The 14,985-nt window shown below is 42.9% G+C and overlaps 2 protein-coding genes across 3 annotated transcripts in view; one reads left to right on the plus strand and one right to left on the minus strand.

Annotated features, from left to right (window-relative positions):
• The first annotated feature begins 213 nt into the window (after positions 1-213).
• ZBTB33 (zinc finger and BTB domain containing 33) lies at positions 214-7,634 on the plus strand. The gene is made up of 3 exons (XM_004587651.2): positions 214-493; positions 2,396-2,497; positions 3,916-7,634. Exon 3 carries the CDS (start codon positions 3,918-3,920, stop codon positions 5,934-5,936), a length of 2,019 nt encoding a protein of 672 aa, XP_004587708.1. The 5' UTR covers positions 214-493; positions 2,396-2,497; positions 3,916-3,917; the 3' UTR covers positions 5,937-7,634.
• A 1,539-nt stretch (positions 7,635-9,173) lies between these two features.
• The window catches only part of TMEM255A (transmembrane protein 255A), a 57,409-nt gene continuing 51,597 nt past the window's right edge, over positions 9,174-14,985 (minus strand). For both annotated transcript variants that reach the window (XM_004587653.3, XM_004587652.4), the window contains one exon: positions 9,174-11,511. In XM_004587653.3, the coding sequence (XP_004587710.1) occupies positions 11,353-11,511 (159 nt within the window). In that variant the 3' untranslated portion in view covers positions 9,174-11,352. The remainder of the gene's footprint in view (positions 11,512-14,985) is intronic.

The raw sequence follows: 14,985 nt of genomic DNA on the forward strand, positions 1-14,985 counted from the left end.
GAGGTCCACACTGAATTTGGAAGAATACGACTAGCTTCCTTTTTCACCCCAAGAGCCCGAACTGCATTAACTATCTCTCCTTTTGCGCTTTTTTTTTTTCCCACCCTTTCGCCCTCCGGAAATAGCCGAACACTCACAGAGCTTCCCAGTCTTTCTCCGCCCCCTTGCGGAAAAAGCCGAGGCAGAGTAGGGTGCCTAGGGTTTCGGCCTTTCCGGACAGCCGCGGACTGCACTCGGAAGGGGAGGGGCGACTGGAATTTAAGGCCTTCCCCCCCGCGCCGTTCCCTCTGTCGGCGGCGTGGGGCAGCCGTGGCAGCGGTGTCGGTAGGAGGTGGCAGGAGGCGGCAGCTGCGCGGACACCGGCCAAGACAGGAGAGACGCTTGGAGACGCTTGGAGTAGCACCGCCGGGGAGACTGGCTTCTTTGTATCCGGGGCCTCCAAGCCTTGCGCGGCCCGAGGAGGAGAAGCGGCGGCGCCGGCGTCTGGAAGCAGGTAAGGACGCGGCCTCGGTCTGGGCAGGGGGCGAGGGAACGCTCCTGCCTTCTCCGTCCCTGGGCCGTGCCTGCGTTTGCGATCGCCTCACTTGAACCAGGAAGCGACGGAGTCCGGAGACTCAGCTCCTCCGGCTCTTTGTTTTGTGTGGGCTGCAGAAGAGTAAAGGGGGACGAGCCGGGAGCGCCGTGGCGCCCTCCGGTTCGTCGACAGTGACCGAGGGGCTGTTTATGTCCCGGGTAGGCCCTGGGAAGGATGTGGGGTGCGCGCCACCGAGACCCCATAGTTTTCCCTCGTCCCTTGGCTTTCGTTTTAGGACGCCTTTTCCTCTGCCTAGCCCCTACTTTGATTCAGAGCTTTTCGGTCGGGCCCGTTCTCCCATTTCAACCCCTTCCCGGGGCGTAACAATGCCGCCTGCTTGTTTCATCCTGCTTTCCCTTGGCACCCGTTGTTCCTCCCGCCGTTTGCATTTGCAAGACGCTGCCTTTTCACGTGCATTGCGTTAAAAACCTGCGTTGCAACCAGTACAAACCGAGAGGAGGGGAGCAGAGCGAGGGAGATGGAGGGGAAGCGTTTAGCTGCCACTGGGAACCGCGTGTTGTTTCGTTTTGCTTCATTGGGGCTGGCTTTGATCTCTTTTTCACCTTCACCAGCCCCTCCGAAGCAAACCTCGGTCAAGGATTTCTGTCAGGGAGTGCCTTCTGCACAGCCAGATCGCGAATTTTCTGGAGGGTTTGCTTGTTTGGACGGAACTGTGCTGTCTCTGGGCCCACCCTGACAAGGAGGAGGGGAACACGTAAACAAAACGAAACCGAGTCTACATGTCACCTGGACGCACACGTTTGACGCAGTCCCACATTGGAAAAGCCCATTTGCAAAGGGCAAAAAATTGTGAAACTGCATTCAGAAAACCAGTTTTTCCACTTAAAAGTGACTTCTATCGAAACCCCTAATTCCAGGAGGCCTGGTTGTTGGCATGCTGTCCAAAGGTCACCTAACTGATGAATGGGTTTTTGGTAACCTGGAATTCCTTGGTTACCAAACGTGCTCAAGTTTTAGACATTTTGCTTGCATCTTGTTCTGGAGCTCTCATTTTGAGAAATGTAAAAGCATTTCAATTTCGGTGTGCATACAGTTTAAGCACTGTGACAGTTATACATGGTTGATAACAGGCGAAGCGCATTTACAACAAATATTTATTTGCTAATTGTTAGTATAGAATAAATGAATATGTATGTGTTTTTAGTATGTATGAGTGCTGGATTTTTAAATTGTTGTTGGGAATATCTTGTGTGAAGTGCCAAAGAAAATGTATTTTGGGGGTGATACACAGCAATGCGATATCCTGACACCTCCCTTAACTTTTTAGAGTGATGTGGGATCTATGAGAGTCAGTATTCTTTTTTTTTAAAGATTTATTTATTTTATTACAAAGTCAGATATACAGACAGGAGGAGAGACAGAGAGGAAGATCTTCCATCTGAAGATACACTCCCCAAGTGAGCACAACGGCCAGTGCGCGCCGATCCGAACTGGGAACCAGGAACCTCTTCCAGGTCTCCCACGTGGTTGCAGGGTCCCAAGGCTTTGGGCCGTCCTCAACTGCCTTCCCAGGCCACAAGCAGGGAGCTGGATGGGAAGTGGAGCTGCCGGGATTAGAACTGGTGCCCATTTGGGATCCCAGGGCATTCAAGGTGAGGACTTTAGCTGCCAGGCCATGCTGCCGGGCCCGAGAGTCAGTATTCTTATGGACTCAATTGATGTGACTAAGGTTTTCATAACCAGTACCCGGAATTCTTTACCAATATAATGAAATGTTTCATGGTTTCATACAAATAACCTTAAGCAATGGTAAACTTCCCTTCCTTTTTTTTAAAGATGTGTTTTATTTTTATTGGAAAGGCGGAGAGAGAGAGGAAGATCTTCCGTCTGCTGCAGGGACTGCAGGGGCCGGAGCTAAGCCGACTCGAAGCCAGGAACCTAGAGCTGCTTCTGGGTCTCCAGGTGGGTGCAGGGTCCCAAGGGTTTGGACTGTCTTTGACTGCTTTTCCAGGCCACAAGCAGGGAGCTGGATGGTAAGTGGGTAGCCAGCATTAAAACCAGTGACTGTATGGAATCCCGGTGCATGCAAGGCAAGGACTTTAGCTGCTTGGCTACCGTGCTGGGCCCCTCTCTTTCCTAAGAGCATCTGTTGACTTCTCTTGGCAGTCTGTTTACCATTCTACCTCTAGAAATTGTAAAGGTAGAGGTGAGAGGAAGGGGATGAGAGATGAAGAGAGAGGAAAGATGGTTAACAGTTTTTAGGATCAGGCACTCTTAAGTAAGAGCAGAAATATGCAAGATTGAGAGATAATAACCAGTATTTTTAAATGGCTTTGGCTGTGGGAAGTAGCTTTAGGATGTGATTTTTTTTTAAAGATTTTTTATTTTTATTGGAAGGTCCAATAGACAGATGGGGGAGAGACAGAGAGCAAGGTCTTCCATGGGCCGGTTCACTCCACAAGTAGCCGCAAGGGCCAGTGCTGTGCCAATCCGAAGCCAGGAGTCTGGAGCCTCTTCCAGGTCTCCAACGTGGGTGCAGGGTCCCAAGGCTTTGGGCCGTCCTCGACTGCTTTCCCAGGCCACAAGCAGGGAGCTGGATGGGAAGCGGGACTGCTGGGATTAGAGCTGGGCCCAGGATGTGATCTTAAAGATAGGAGTAAACATGTAGAAAGTTTTGAGACTCAGTTTTGAACATGACGCTTTTATTTAATTACAGAAGAACTTCTGTGCACTCAAAGTGAGAACTTTCCTTAAAATACTCTTAAGATAAGCTTTAAACCTTTTCTTGGAAAAGAAATAAGGAGTGAGAAAATACTAATCTTGAAACTACTTGGTGGAAATGTATGCATCTGTGATTCAAAGGAAGGAGACAATGGAGATTATTGTTGGTATCTGTGAACTGTTTTAAAATGAGCTTGAGGAGGTGGGATTTTTTGCTGAAGATGTCCCGTAGGATGCCCGCACCTTAAATGCAGGGCCTGGGTCTCATTCCAGCTCTACTCCTGCTTCCTGCTCATGTGCATCCGGGGAGGCAGCAGATGATGGCTCGGATTCTGGCTTCCCTGCCACTGGTTCCTGACTTTGGTCTGGCCCAACCTCAGTTGTAGGTATTTAGGAAATGAACCAGCATCCAGGAACTCCTCTTTCTGCCTATAGCCTTCTGTGTGTGTGTTTCAAAAATAAATTTTGTTTGATTCAGCAGCAAAATGCAAGATTTGATACAGGGTCCAAAAGCCAGTGTGTGTATGAACAATTTGTAGAAAAGTCAAAACATTATGCCAGATTTCCTTTATAATTTGTATAAAGTAATGATTTTATAGTTTAAATTCTGAGTGATTTTTTTTCTGCCTAATCCTCTTCCATTCTCTCTTCTCTTATAGGCATGGAGAGTAGAAAACTCATTTCTGCTACAGACATCCAGTACTCCGGCAGTCTGCTCAACACCTTGAATGAGCAACGTGGCCATGGCCTCTTCTGTGATGTTACTGTCATTGTGGAAGACCGGAAATTCCATGCGCACAGGAATATTCTTTCAGCTTCCAGTACATACTTCCATCAGCTCTTCTCCGTTGCTGGGCAAGTTGTTGAACTGAGCTTTATCAGAGCAGAGATCTTTGCAGAAATTCTGAATTATATCTACAGTTCTAAAATTGTTCGTGTTAGAGCAGATTTGCTTGATGAGCTAATTAAATCAGGCCAGTTATTAGGGGTGAAATTTATAGCGGAGCTTGGTGTCCCATTGTCACAGGTGAAAAGTATCTCAGGTACAGGTCAAGATGGTAATGCTGAGACCATGCCACCTGGGTCTAATGATAAGAATCTTCTAGAACAAAAATCAAAAGAGGAAGCCCACGAGAATGGGGCTACTGTCATGCCTATAATAACTGAGTCTTTTTCATTATCTGCTGAAGATTATGAAATGAAAAAGATCATTGTTACTGATTCAGATGATGATGATGATGATGTCATTTTCTGCTCTGAGGTCTTGCCTGCAAAAGAGACCTTGTCGGATAACAATGCCGGGACACAGGTCCAGCCTACCCCAGGCCCTGTTGCTGTTTCAAATGCTGTACCTTGTGCTAGCAATAATGCTCCGCCTTTACCGAGTGTGACTCCTACTCAGAAATTTCCTACTCCTGTGAATCCAGTATCTGTGAGCCAAACACAGGGAAGTGAAAAATTGCTGGTGTCTTCAGCTCCAACACATCTGACTCCCAATATTATTGTGTTAAATCAGACACCGCTTGCTGCACAACCAAGTGTCAGTTCTTCACTTCCAAATCATATGCCCTCTTCAGTCAATTTACTTGTGCCAAACCAGCAAGCACCGAACAGTGCTGCTGTAACAGGAAACAAAGCCAGTGAAGAGGAGGAGGAAGAAATAATAGATGATGATGATGACACTATTAGCTCCAGTCCAGACTCAGCAGTCAGCAACACTTCTTTGGTCCCACAGGCTGCTCCCCCCCAAAATAACACTTTTGATGGATCCTTGGTACAGAAGATGCAGGTTCCTACACTTCTGCAAGAACCACTTTCTAATTCTCTCAATATTTCAGATATAATCACTAGATTCACTAATGACCGAGGCTTAGGATCCAAACAGCTCGTGGAGGGGCAGAAAATCATTACTTTAGACACAGCCACTGAAATTGAAGGCTTGTCAAATGGTTGCAAGATTTATGCAAATATTGGTGAAGATACTTATGATATAGTGATCCCTGTCAAAGATGACCCTGACGAAGGGGAGGCCAGGCTTTCGAGTGAGGCACCAAAAACACCTGGCAGTGAGACGGCAAACAAACGTATGAAAGTGAAGCATGATGATCACTATGAGTTGATAGTAGATGGAAGGGTCTATTATATCTGCATTGTGTGTAAAAGGTCATATGTCTGTCTGACAAGCTTGCGAAGACATTTCAACATTCACTCCTGGGAGAAGAAGTACCCGTGCCGTTACTGTGAGAAGGTATTTCCTCTTGCAGAATATCGCACAAAGCATGAGATTCATCACACTGGAGAGCGAAGGTATCAGTGTTTGGCCTGTGGCAAATCTTTCATTAACTATCAGTTCATGTCTTCACACATAAAGTCAGTGCATAGTCAAGATCCTTCTGGGGACTCGAAGCTTTATCGGTTGCACCCATGCAAGTCTTTACAGATCAGACAATATGCCTATCTTTCTGATAGGTCAAACACTGTGCCTGTGATGAAGGATGATAGTATTGAGTATAAGGTTGATGCTGGAAAAGACCCTCCTGTACAGCCCGCAGCTCCTGCTCAGGACAAGCCAATGACCTGGGAAGATATTTTCATTCAGCAGGACAATGATGCCATCTTTAAGCAGAATGTAACAGATGGCAGTACTGAGTTTGAATTTATAATCCCAGAATCTTATTGAACTTGTTTGAAATATCAGAAAGTTTCCGGTTTGGTTTAAGGGACAGAAATTTCGGAAGACCTGTGAAGCAACTTATGGTTAAAACAAATTGCTTTTTGATCTGCCTTGTCATCTGAAGGTAGTAGTCTAGTTTGATTATTTGTTAACAGTTTTTAGAAGCAAAGTTTTGTGAAAGTTTGAGTAAAATCGAGAAGTCCCCTTCCTCCAGTATCTGTTTATATAGTTAGCTTCCGGCTAATTTGAAAGAGTCAAAAATTTTAAAGGTGTGGCAAGATACTTTTCAGAGTAGAATTTGAAGTGGTCTGAAATGTTCTTTGATGATAACTGGAGTTGTTAGCAGATCTAGGGCATCTTACACCTTTTCCCTTCCATGTTAGCACTTTACTGATAAATCCTTTAATTTTTTTCAACATTGAAACTATGAATAGGTGTTGTGTCATGTATCTGGCATAACAAGCAAAGAACTTCAAAAAATTTCCTGGAGAATTTCAGGATAAATATCAGTTTGGTGGTTTATTCTGCTAATCCAACGGCTATCAACTTCATGCCACCCTTCTCCCAGGAAAGTAGCCAACCGGCTAAGTCTGTCATCTGAAGAATAAATTAATTTTAGCAAATCGGATTAGTCTGTTCATTGCCAGTTGGTGACACTTTGGTGGCTAGATGCTGTATGCCTTTTCAGTGTGGTCTCTGTGCAAAACACAGGTGGAAAGAGACATTTCTGAAATGTAGACAGGAGGAAATGAAAAGCTCTGTTGTACTTATTTTTAATTATCCTCATGACATTTTTAAAATTTTGGATTTGGAAGCCACCAAATAAACCTTTAACTATGTATAAATGTTGTAAATGGCAGAGTCTATATAGGAGATGCTTGCATATTTTGGGCAGGAGGTTACTTTCGTGTATTTTTAAATGTTTATATTACTTAGAATATCTAATAGGAAGTTATTGGAAATAGTTGAAGAAGTAATCTAGTATTTTTCTTTCAGCAATATCTTTTAGGTTTTTGCCCCTTCTAAAGTTCCATTCCATCTTCAAATTAATACAATATTACAGCAATCAGAAACTACATATGGAATGTTACATAGGCTTATTAATTCTCATTTATCTTGACAATAAATACCACCTTTCTTCCTTGTAAAGTGACCCATAATTTAAACACTTAGAAAAAAAAGTTAAAACTTACTGAAGATTTAGTACTAAAAGGAAGCAGGTTGGAATAAATGCATAGCCTAGAATTTATAACAGAGTTAACTTGTTGAATTTTTGTAAAGGATTGCTTTGTAACGGAAAAATTAATAGAAAAAAAATTGTTGTGTATAGTCATTAGTCATTTGTAACTTTAAATATTCCTTATTTCAACATAGATGATTTCTTCTTACCATGTGTTTTAAAAATAGTATTTCTTGACTCTGAAATTAAAAGCTTTAATCATTGTTCATGTATGCATCATTCTGATTTATGTAAGTTAGATTTCAAGGTAATAGTTTCAAGAGTTTTCTTACTTTGCTATCTGGGGGTGTCAGGCATTGGTATTTGTAATAATACAAGAAAAAAATTAAGTAATCTGCTTACCAAGGGTTAGAGTAATGTCCATTTGTTTTGTTTTCTGTTCTTTAGTCTAGACCTTAAAATTGTTTTGGAAAACCAACCCTTGGAAAACTCGAGAAATTACCTTATGATTTAAAGAATCTGTCGTCTTTCTGTGTAGCAGTCGGTAACATTACACTTTGGTAATAGGGTACACTCTGAAATGTTCTTAATGGAAATCTGTTTGAGTTTTATTAATGTTATTTCCTCAGTTAAATGTAATCACTTCTGCCAATGTGAATGATTATGATGCCAGCAGTTTCCAGACCTTTCAGATTCCACTGCTAGGTAAATTAAGCTTGTCATAATAAAACGTGTTGATTTCTATAAGACTATTATGACAAAACAGGAATTCTGTAATGGAAAACTATTCTAAATAACATTAAGAGTTGATTTGCTGTTGCTGTGCTCTGTGTAAATTTTGAATATGGAAATTAAATTCTGCCCACTAACGGTATCTTAGGGAGTTTCTTTTGGGAGGAGGAAAACTGGAAAATTAAACTAATTTTTGCCAGAAGACTCTTAACTTGCATGTTATCTCAGGGTCTTCAGTTTTTATAGATCTTTATCCAATGCTTGGAATTCGTGTGGAATATTCCTTTGGGATGAACTTCAGTACTTACTGTAATATAATAGAGCAAGATGCTGTTCAATATTTGCTATGGGATTTTTCTACTTTATACTCAGCTTTCTGGCTATTTACATTTCCTTTTATTCTTTTAAATTTGCTGCAGTGCAGAATTTCCAGTAAATATTCGAATAGCAGATATTTAAATAGTAATTTGTTAACAATGTTAAATGCTCCAATGAAGCAAAGAATTTTAAATGCTGTTCCAAACTTACAAGACAAAAATGTATGCTTTATTAATTCATTCATTTACTTAAAGCCAGTTACAAATAAGGAAAGACCAAGAAAGCTTCCATCTGCTGGCTCACTTCCACTCCCCAGATGGCCACAACTACTAGGGCTGAGCCTGGAGGAAGCCCCGAGGAATTTCTTCCTCGTGTCCTGAATGGGTGTAAGGACCCCAATGCTTGGGCTGTCTTCCACTGCTTCCCCAAGCCATCAGCAGGGAGCTAGATTGGAAGTGGAGCAGCCAGGGCATAAACTGTTATCCATATGGGATGCCAGAGTCAGAGGAGGTGGCTTTACCTGGTAAGCCACAATTCTGCCCCACGTTTCCCCTTTTTTCCCCTTATTTTTCTTTTTGTAAAGCTAAAATACAGTCAATTAGAATTTTGCTGGTAACATTTCAAACATAGAGCCACTATGAGAGAATTCCATATTGTTCCCTATTGTACCCCAAAAGATAAAATGGTAAGATATTGCCAAAGCATGCATATGCTGAAGATTGAAATGCTAATTGAACATCATTGGCTGGCTTTTCTCTGTCATTTCCCCCAATACTGTAATGTTCATACTTGTACAATCTTCCTGTCAGAGGAGTTTATTCTACTTTGTGAATCATTACCTGATATTAGTTCATAGAGTTTCTTCATGGCAAAAATAAAAATGTTTTCATTCTAATTTGTGAGTGCATTTTTATTTCAGAAATTACATGATTTGTGACCATAATACTCAAGTGAATCAGCTGCTGTCTGTTATTTTAGAGAGCTTATACTTTGGTGGATATCATGAGGATACATGGATAAGGAGGAGAGTTTTATTAATTTGAAACATCACAAAAGCAGCCTGGGTTTCCAACATGGCAGTGATACAGATTTTTAAGCAACATCCAGTTCATACAGGTTCTGGATTATTATTTGAATACTTCATGCCCAGTTCAATACTTTAAAGCAGAATTAGGAATTAAGCAGGAAATATTACAAAATGCAATCAAGATACATATTGGAGATACAAATTCCTTTGTTACAGCAAAGGTTTTGCAAAAGAGTAAAGCTGCAAATATTAATTTTTCTAAGGTAATGTGCACTTCCAATGTAATAAAAAAAAGCTGCTCAAACTAAGATTACAAAATCTATACTGTTTCAAGTTATTTTGTAAAGTAAGAAAAATACATACAAATGAGTTATAGAATCTTAACACTTTAAGAAATGTGATCAATGTAGGCTATAGTATGTAATGGTGCCTTTTAAAAAACTAAATGTACACATTTACTAAAGCAAAAAATAAAGTATAAACAGCAAAAGACTTCATTGAATGTTCTAACAAGTTCATATTTTATAGTAAGTCAATTAGTTTTTAGACACTTTTTGAAATCCAATAGAATTTGAATATATATGCTCAGCACTGTAAAAAATAATTTTATATAATGCAAAACAATTATAGTTTTTCAGATTTCAGTCTAGATAAGACAACATGATTCTGAAAATTAAACCAAATATTTTTTTTTTTGCAAACATTGAACAGTGAGTGCACGTAGTGTGCACTGGCGATTCTTGACGGGCAGGTGTCTACAAGGTCAGTGGGAGCACCAGCATTTGTCTGCTACCTCTGATCCATCAAGTTGGGAGGTAGCAAATTGGCTGGAAATTTTTCCAGTATTTGTTCTGTGTTTGCAAAACTGTCTAATTAGGTACCCTCCTGGATCCGCTATAATTTTGCATTATACTAGTACAGGATGATCAGTCTCCCTTTAAAATGTATTCTCAGGTTAATGTAAGATCACAAAGTATTCATCCTTAAGTGGAGGAATGGGTGCTGCAGTGTTTTAAATGTATCAAGTTGGTGGTTTTTAAAGCTGTGTATAATTAAAAATTGAAAATTGGCCAGTGTGCCTAAAGGATTTTAAAATCTATGGTAACACTTAAGAATTTGTCACGTTAGGTACATTTGAGATTTTACAGACTTGAAGCGACATTTTAATACTTCCATAGTGTTGAACTGAACACTATGATTGGCCTCAACAGAAAAAAAAAAAAGGACCGATAAAAGCAATGGCATTAAAACACAGATGATTCTTTTAAGGTGAGGTGCAAGATACGTGCAGTTTGCTGGGGTTGAAGCACAATATGTGAAGATTAAATAGTCACAAGGGTTAGTAACAATTCATATCACGATCCAAGAACCTAATCTAACATTTTAAAACTGAATTTCAACTGCAATGTTTCTCCTGAAGGAAATTTTCTAATAATGCAACGTGTAGTCTAACCAATGTCTCCCAACGTTGTCAGATCTGACAGATCTGCCTAAAACATCTCACATGTTGCTATGCTTCTGGAGCAATTAGTTCTGTTCTCTTCTACTTGAGGGAATATTGTACTTTTCCCTTCAGCAGGTACCAGTAACAAAAACAGCTGAATGATCACAGGGTCAGTTTTACAATACGGAGAAGAAAGGGGTAAGATGTAGGCAGCTTTTTTTTCCAAATAAATTCAGACATAAGCACATACAATTCTTTGCCAAAACTCTATTGGAACTACTGTGTAGCCCCTCAGCTGGGAAACTCCTTGGGGACTGACTTCAGTAGTAGAGAAAGAGCGCTTTTAAGCCAGGTGCTTCCACCAGGGTGCTAGGGTGGCACTCTGTCAAGGGCCTGAGGGCAATACTCCTTCACATAAACAAATGGCGACCACACTTTTGCCCAGCACAGAGGAGGAGCACAGGGTAAGGCAGGTTCAGACTTGACAAGCTTCGTGCTAGGCTGGCCTCCCCAGCCTTGCTCAGTGTGAGCTGCCCTTCTGGAAGTGATTGAGGCTGCAGTGCTAAGGAAGAAGCTTCATCCTGGATCTTTCCCTAGCCTGGCAGGCCATCTGTAAAGCTTTACACAGAAGAGTCACACTTTAAATTCTGTACCCTACACCCATCCATTAAAGCAGAAATACAAAGCCACGAGAATCTCCAAAGTCAGCCAGTATTCTTCTCTAGGGGCTGTAAGGTGGTGGTTTTTCAAAAGGAGGATAGTAGGGTGGAGAGTAACGGGGTGGCGCACTTGAGGACCACATGTAGCTGGGTGATGGAGAGGCAGACTGGGGCTCATCAGAAAGTCCAGAAGGAGGAGAGGATGGAAAGACGCTGGAATGCTGTGTTTGGGAAAAAAAAAAAAAAAAGTCAGTTTAGGCAGCAAGTTTACAATTCCTTGAGCGAAGATGTCTGAGTCTCACATTACAGTACTGGGTTCAGATCCTGACTCCAGTTTCCTGCTAATGAAGATCCTGTTAGGCAACAATGATGGCTCAACTAATTGGGACCCTGCCACCCAGCTTGAGCCAGACTGTGGTCGGTATATTTGGAGCAGTGAACCAGAAGATAGGAAGATGGAAAGTGTGTTTGCTCTCCTTCCCTTCTCCACCAATTTCCAAATAAATTCACTTAAAAAGAACATGGATCAAGTATGTTTCTGATTGAAACAGCTCCTTCAGACCCAGATCTGGGAGATGGCCTGGCAGGGGAACTTTGAGGACTCTCTTACTAGGCTGCTGCTTCCACTGGTGAGCGGGGGAGTTTGGACTAGGGGTGGGCTAGCCTGGGTGTGGGCCAGGCTGGACTAGGCTGCTGCACTTGTTGGTGTGTACAAGAACCAGAATGGCTGCAGGCCAGCCGAGCTAGGCTGCAGCACTAGCTGCAAGTGCTGGAACTTGGTGCAAGTCATGTCAGGCTGGACTTCAGTAACCCTGGCAGACACAAGATCTGGGGCTGGGAACATGTCTGGCAGAGGAACTGTGGGCACACTCCTGCTAAGCTGTACCTATCAATGGTAAGCACAAAAACCAAGGCTGAGGGCAGGCCAGGCTGGATAAGGCAGTAGCACCCCTCAGCACACATGAAGGCTGGGTTTTGGAGCAGGTCAGGCTGAGCTAAGCCATAGCATCCACAGGTGTGCATGAGAGCCAGATGGGGTGTCTGCTGGGCCAGGCTAAGCCGCATCAGGGACTGACATGTACAAAAACTGGGGTTGACCCTGGTGGGGGTTATTGATGGTCGCCCTGACTAGGTCATAGCACCTGCTGGTATGTATGAGGACCAGGTCTGTGGCAGGCTGGCTGGGCTAGGGCACAACACCTGTAAGTTTGTGTGAGACATGGGGCTAAGGCTGAAGTGACCAAGCTGCATCCATCAGTATGTGTGTTGTTTGGTGCAGGTGACAGACTGAACCTGACCCTGCAATGGCTGGCACACAAGAGGCCAGACTGAGGTCACCCCAGGCAAGATTTTTTGGGAGACTTCCCAACTGGACCACTGGACTCAGACCCTGGCCACAGGAAAACTCATAAGGTTAGACCACGCATCCTGTGATGTGATCCTGGGCATCCTCACTTGCTGATATCTGTGCAGTGGACAGCATGTCCAAAAGTACACGGGGGATATGCTGGCCACTAATCTAGGCCAGTAGGGGACATCAACAGCCCCAATAGAGAATGGAAAGCAGAACAGGTTGGACAATTCCGGCCATGCTTTGCAGCATGTTCCTGGGTCTGTGAATGCACTAAGGTGGGCTCCGTCAACTGGGAAAAATTTTCTCAAAAGTGGAGCAATGAAACCAACATCCCAGGGCTATCGAAGCCACTCAGGTAACACCCTGAGAACACTCTTCTGCACATCAGGGTCTCTAGGGCCTTATCAAAGGACCGTCTCCAATCCCAGAGTGTTAATGCACTTTGACAGCAAGAAGTGACCCTCTCCTCTTGTTCCTCTGCAAACACAGGAGGAAAAAAAAAGAATGAAACCTGCCCCAGCCACCTTCCTCCGTTCCTGACCCTTCCCGCCCTATTCAGAGGCCCACATGGGCATGCATCCCTCTCAACTATGTAAATAACATTAAAATAAAGAAAGAATGAACAGCACTATGTTGGAGTGCAGAAAAAGTTAAGCCTTCATTTTCATTTGTGTTGTCTTTGGGAAGGGAGCAGACGTGGATTTTTCAAAGTGCTCAGTGAATTGGCATGTTAGGAAGCATTTGCTCCTTTTCCTTCCTGGCTCATATATATGCTTGATACTAATGATTCTCCTGCTCAGAGAGAGCTGGCCTGTTTCTACTCATTGGACTGTCTCCCAGAATTCATAACAATGTTTGGCAAGTAGTAGCTGCTCAATACATCTTAAATGAGTGAAATAGCTTTGGCTATATATAAGAAGGACTTGAAATGCTTTTAAATAAATAGAAATATTTTCAAAGAATAGGGTCACAATTAGGGCTCTGGCCTTGCTTCAGTGGTAGATAAGGGCCGAGGTGAGGTCTGAAGCTTGAGGAAGGATGAAAGGAAGAAAATCAGTGTCAGACGCGCAGGAAGAGCAAACATAGGTAAAACACGGGGCAGAAGAAAATTATTCTGTTCTTAGGATTAGGAGGAGCTAGTATGTTTAAAACAAAACATCAAAAATTTTAACTTCTCCAGAATCCAAGTATTATAGACACGGGTGGCAGTGAAAGGTCACACACTCACACCGTGCTGTTAACCACAGCCACTTTTCCAAGCCTGCAGCAATCTACAGTCAACCTTCATATTTATGGAATCTAAATCTATTTGGGTGATTCTCTTTATCCCCAGTCCAGATCTCCGCTCTCCTGGAAAAAGGATGTACAAGTTTCTGATTGTGCTTGGGACACTGGATTATCTGTTACCAACAGTGCTAGGGCCCCGAAAAGACTTACTGAGGCTGACATTGTGGCACGGCAAGTTGAGCCCTTGCCTGCAATGCTAATATTCCATATGAGCATTGGTCCAAGTCTTGGCTGCTCTACTTCCAACCCAGGTCCCTGGTAATGTGCCGGGGAAAGCACCAGAATATGGCAGAAGTGCTTGGGACCCTGCATCCATTGGTGAGATCAGGATGGAGTGCTGGGCTCCTGGTTTGGGTTTGGACTAGCCCTGGGCATTGTAGCCATTGTGAAGCGAGCAAACAAATGGAAGTCAATCTCTCTCTTGCCCCTTTGTAAATCTGCCTTTCAAATTAATACATCTTTTTAAACAAGAGAAAAACATACAGTAGCTGCCACCATTCCCCTTCCCCCCCTTACATCCATTATTTCATTTTGAGTGAAGAAATGATAGGGTCCTAGAACTTGCAGAACCTTTAAAAGCAAAACAAAAACTCATTTTTTCCCTTCTCCCTCCAAATCTATTGTTAAAATATCAGCAGAGGGCAGAGCATGATGAATTATTGGCTAAATCCTCGCCTTGCTGAGATCCCACATGGGTGCTGGTTCGCATGCCAGCTGCTCCACTTCCCATCCAGCTCCCTGCTTGTGACCTGGGAAAGCAGTAGAGGATGGCCCAAAGCACCATCATGGGACCCTGCACCCACATGGGAGATCCAGAAGAGGTTCTGGGCTCCTGGGTTCGGATCGGCTCACTGTAGCCATTGCGGCCATTTGGGGAATGAATCAGCATATGGAAGATCTTTCTCTCTCCTTCTCTCTCTGTAAATCTGCCTTTCAAATAAAAACAATAAATAAATCTTTTTTAAAAGTAAAATAAAATATCAGTAGAGCTACTTGTCGTGTAAAAACAAGGATATGGTCTGAGAAATATGTGCTTCAGTGAGTCCATTACTGT

The sequence above is a fragment of the Ochotona princeps genome, chromosome X, assembly GCF_030435755.1.
Source record: "Ochotona princeps isolate mOchPri1 chromosome X, mOchPri1.hap1, whole genome shotgun sequence".
NCBI lineage: Eukaryota > Metazoa > Chordata > Mammalia > Lagomorpha > Ochotonidae > Ochotona > Ochotona princeps.

Bases quoted from the DNA above. Each gene is read 5' to 3' on its own strand.
- ZBTB33 (XM_004587651.2), top strand. From the start codon at position 3,918: ATGGAGAGTAGAAAACTCATTTCTGCTACAGACATCCAGTACTCCGGC.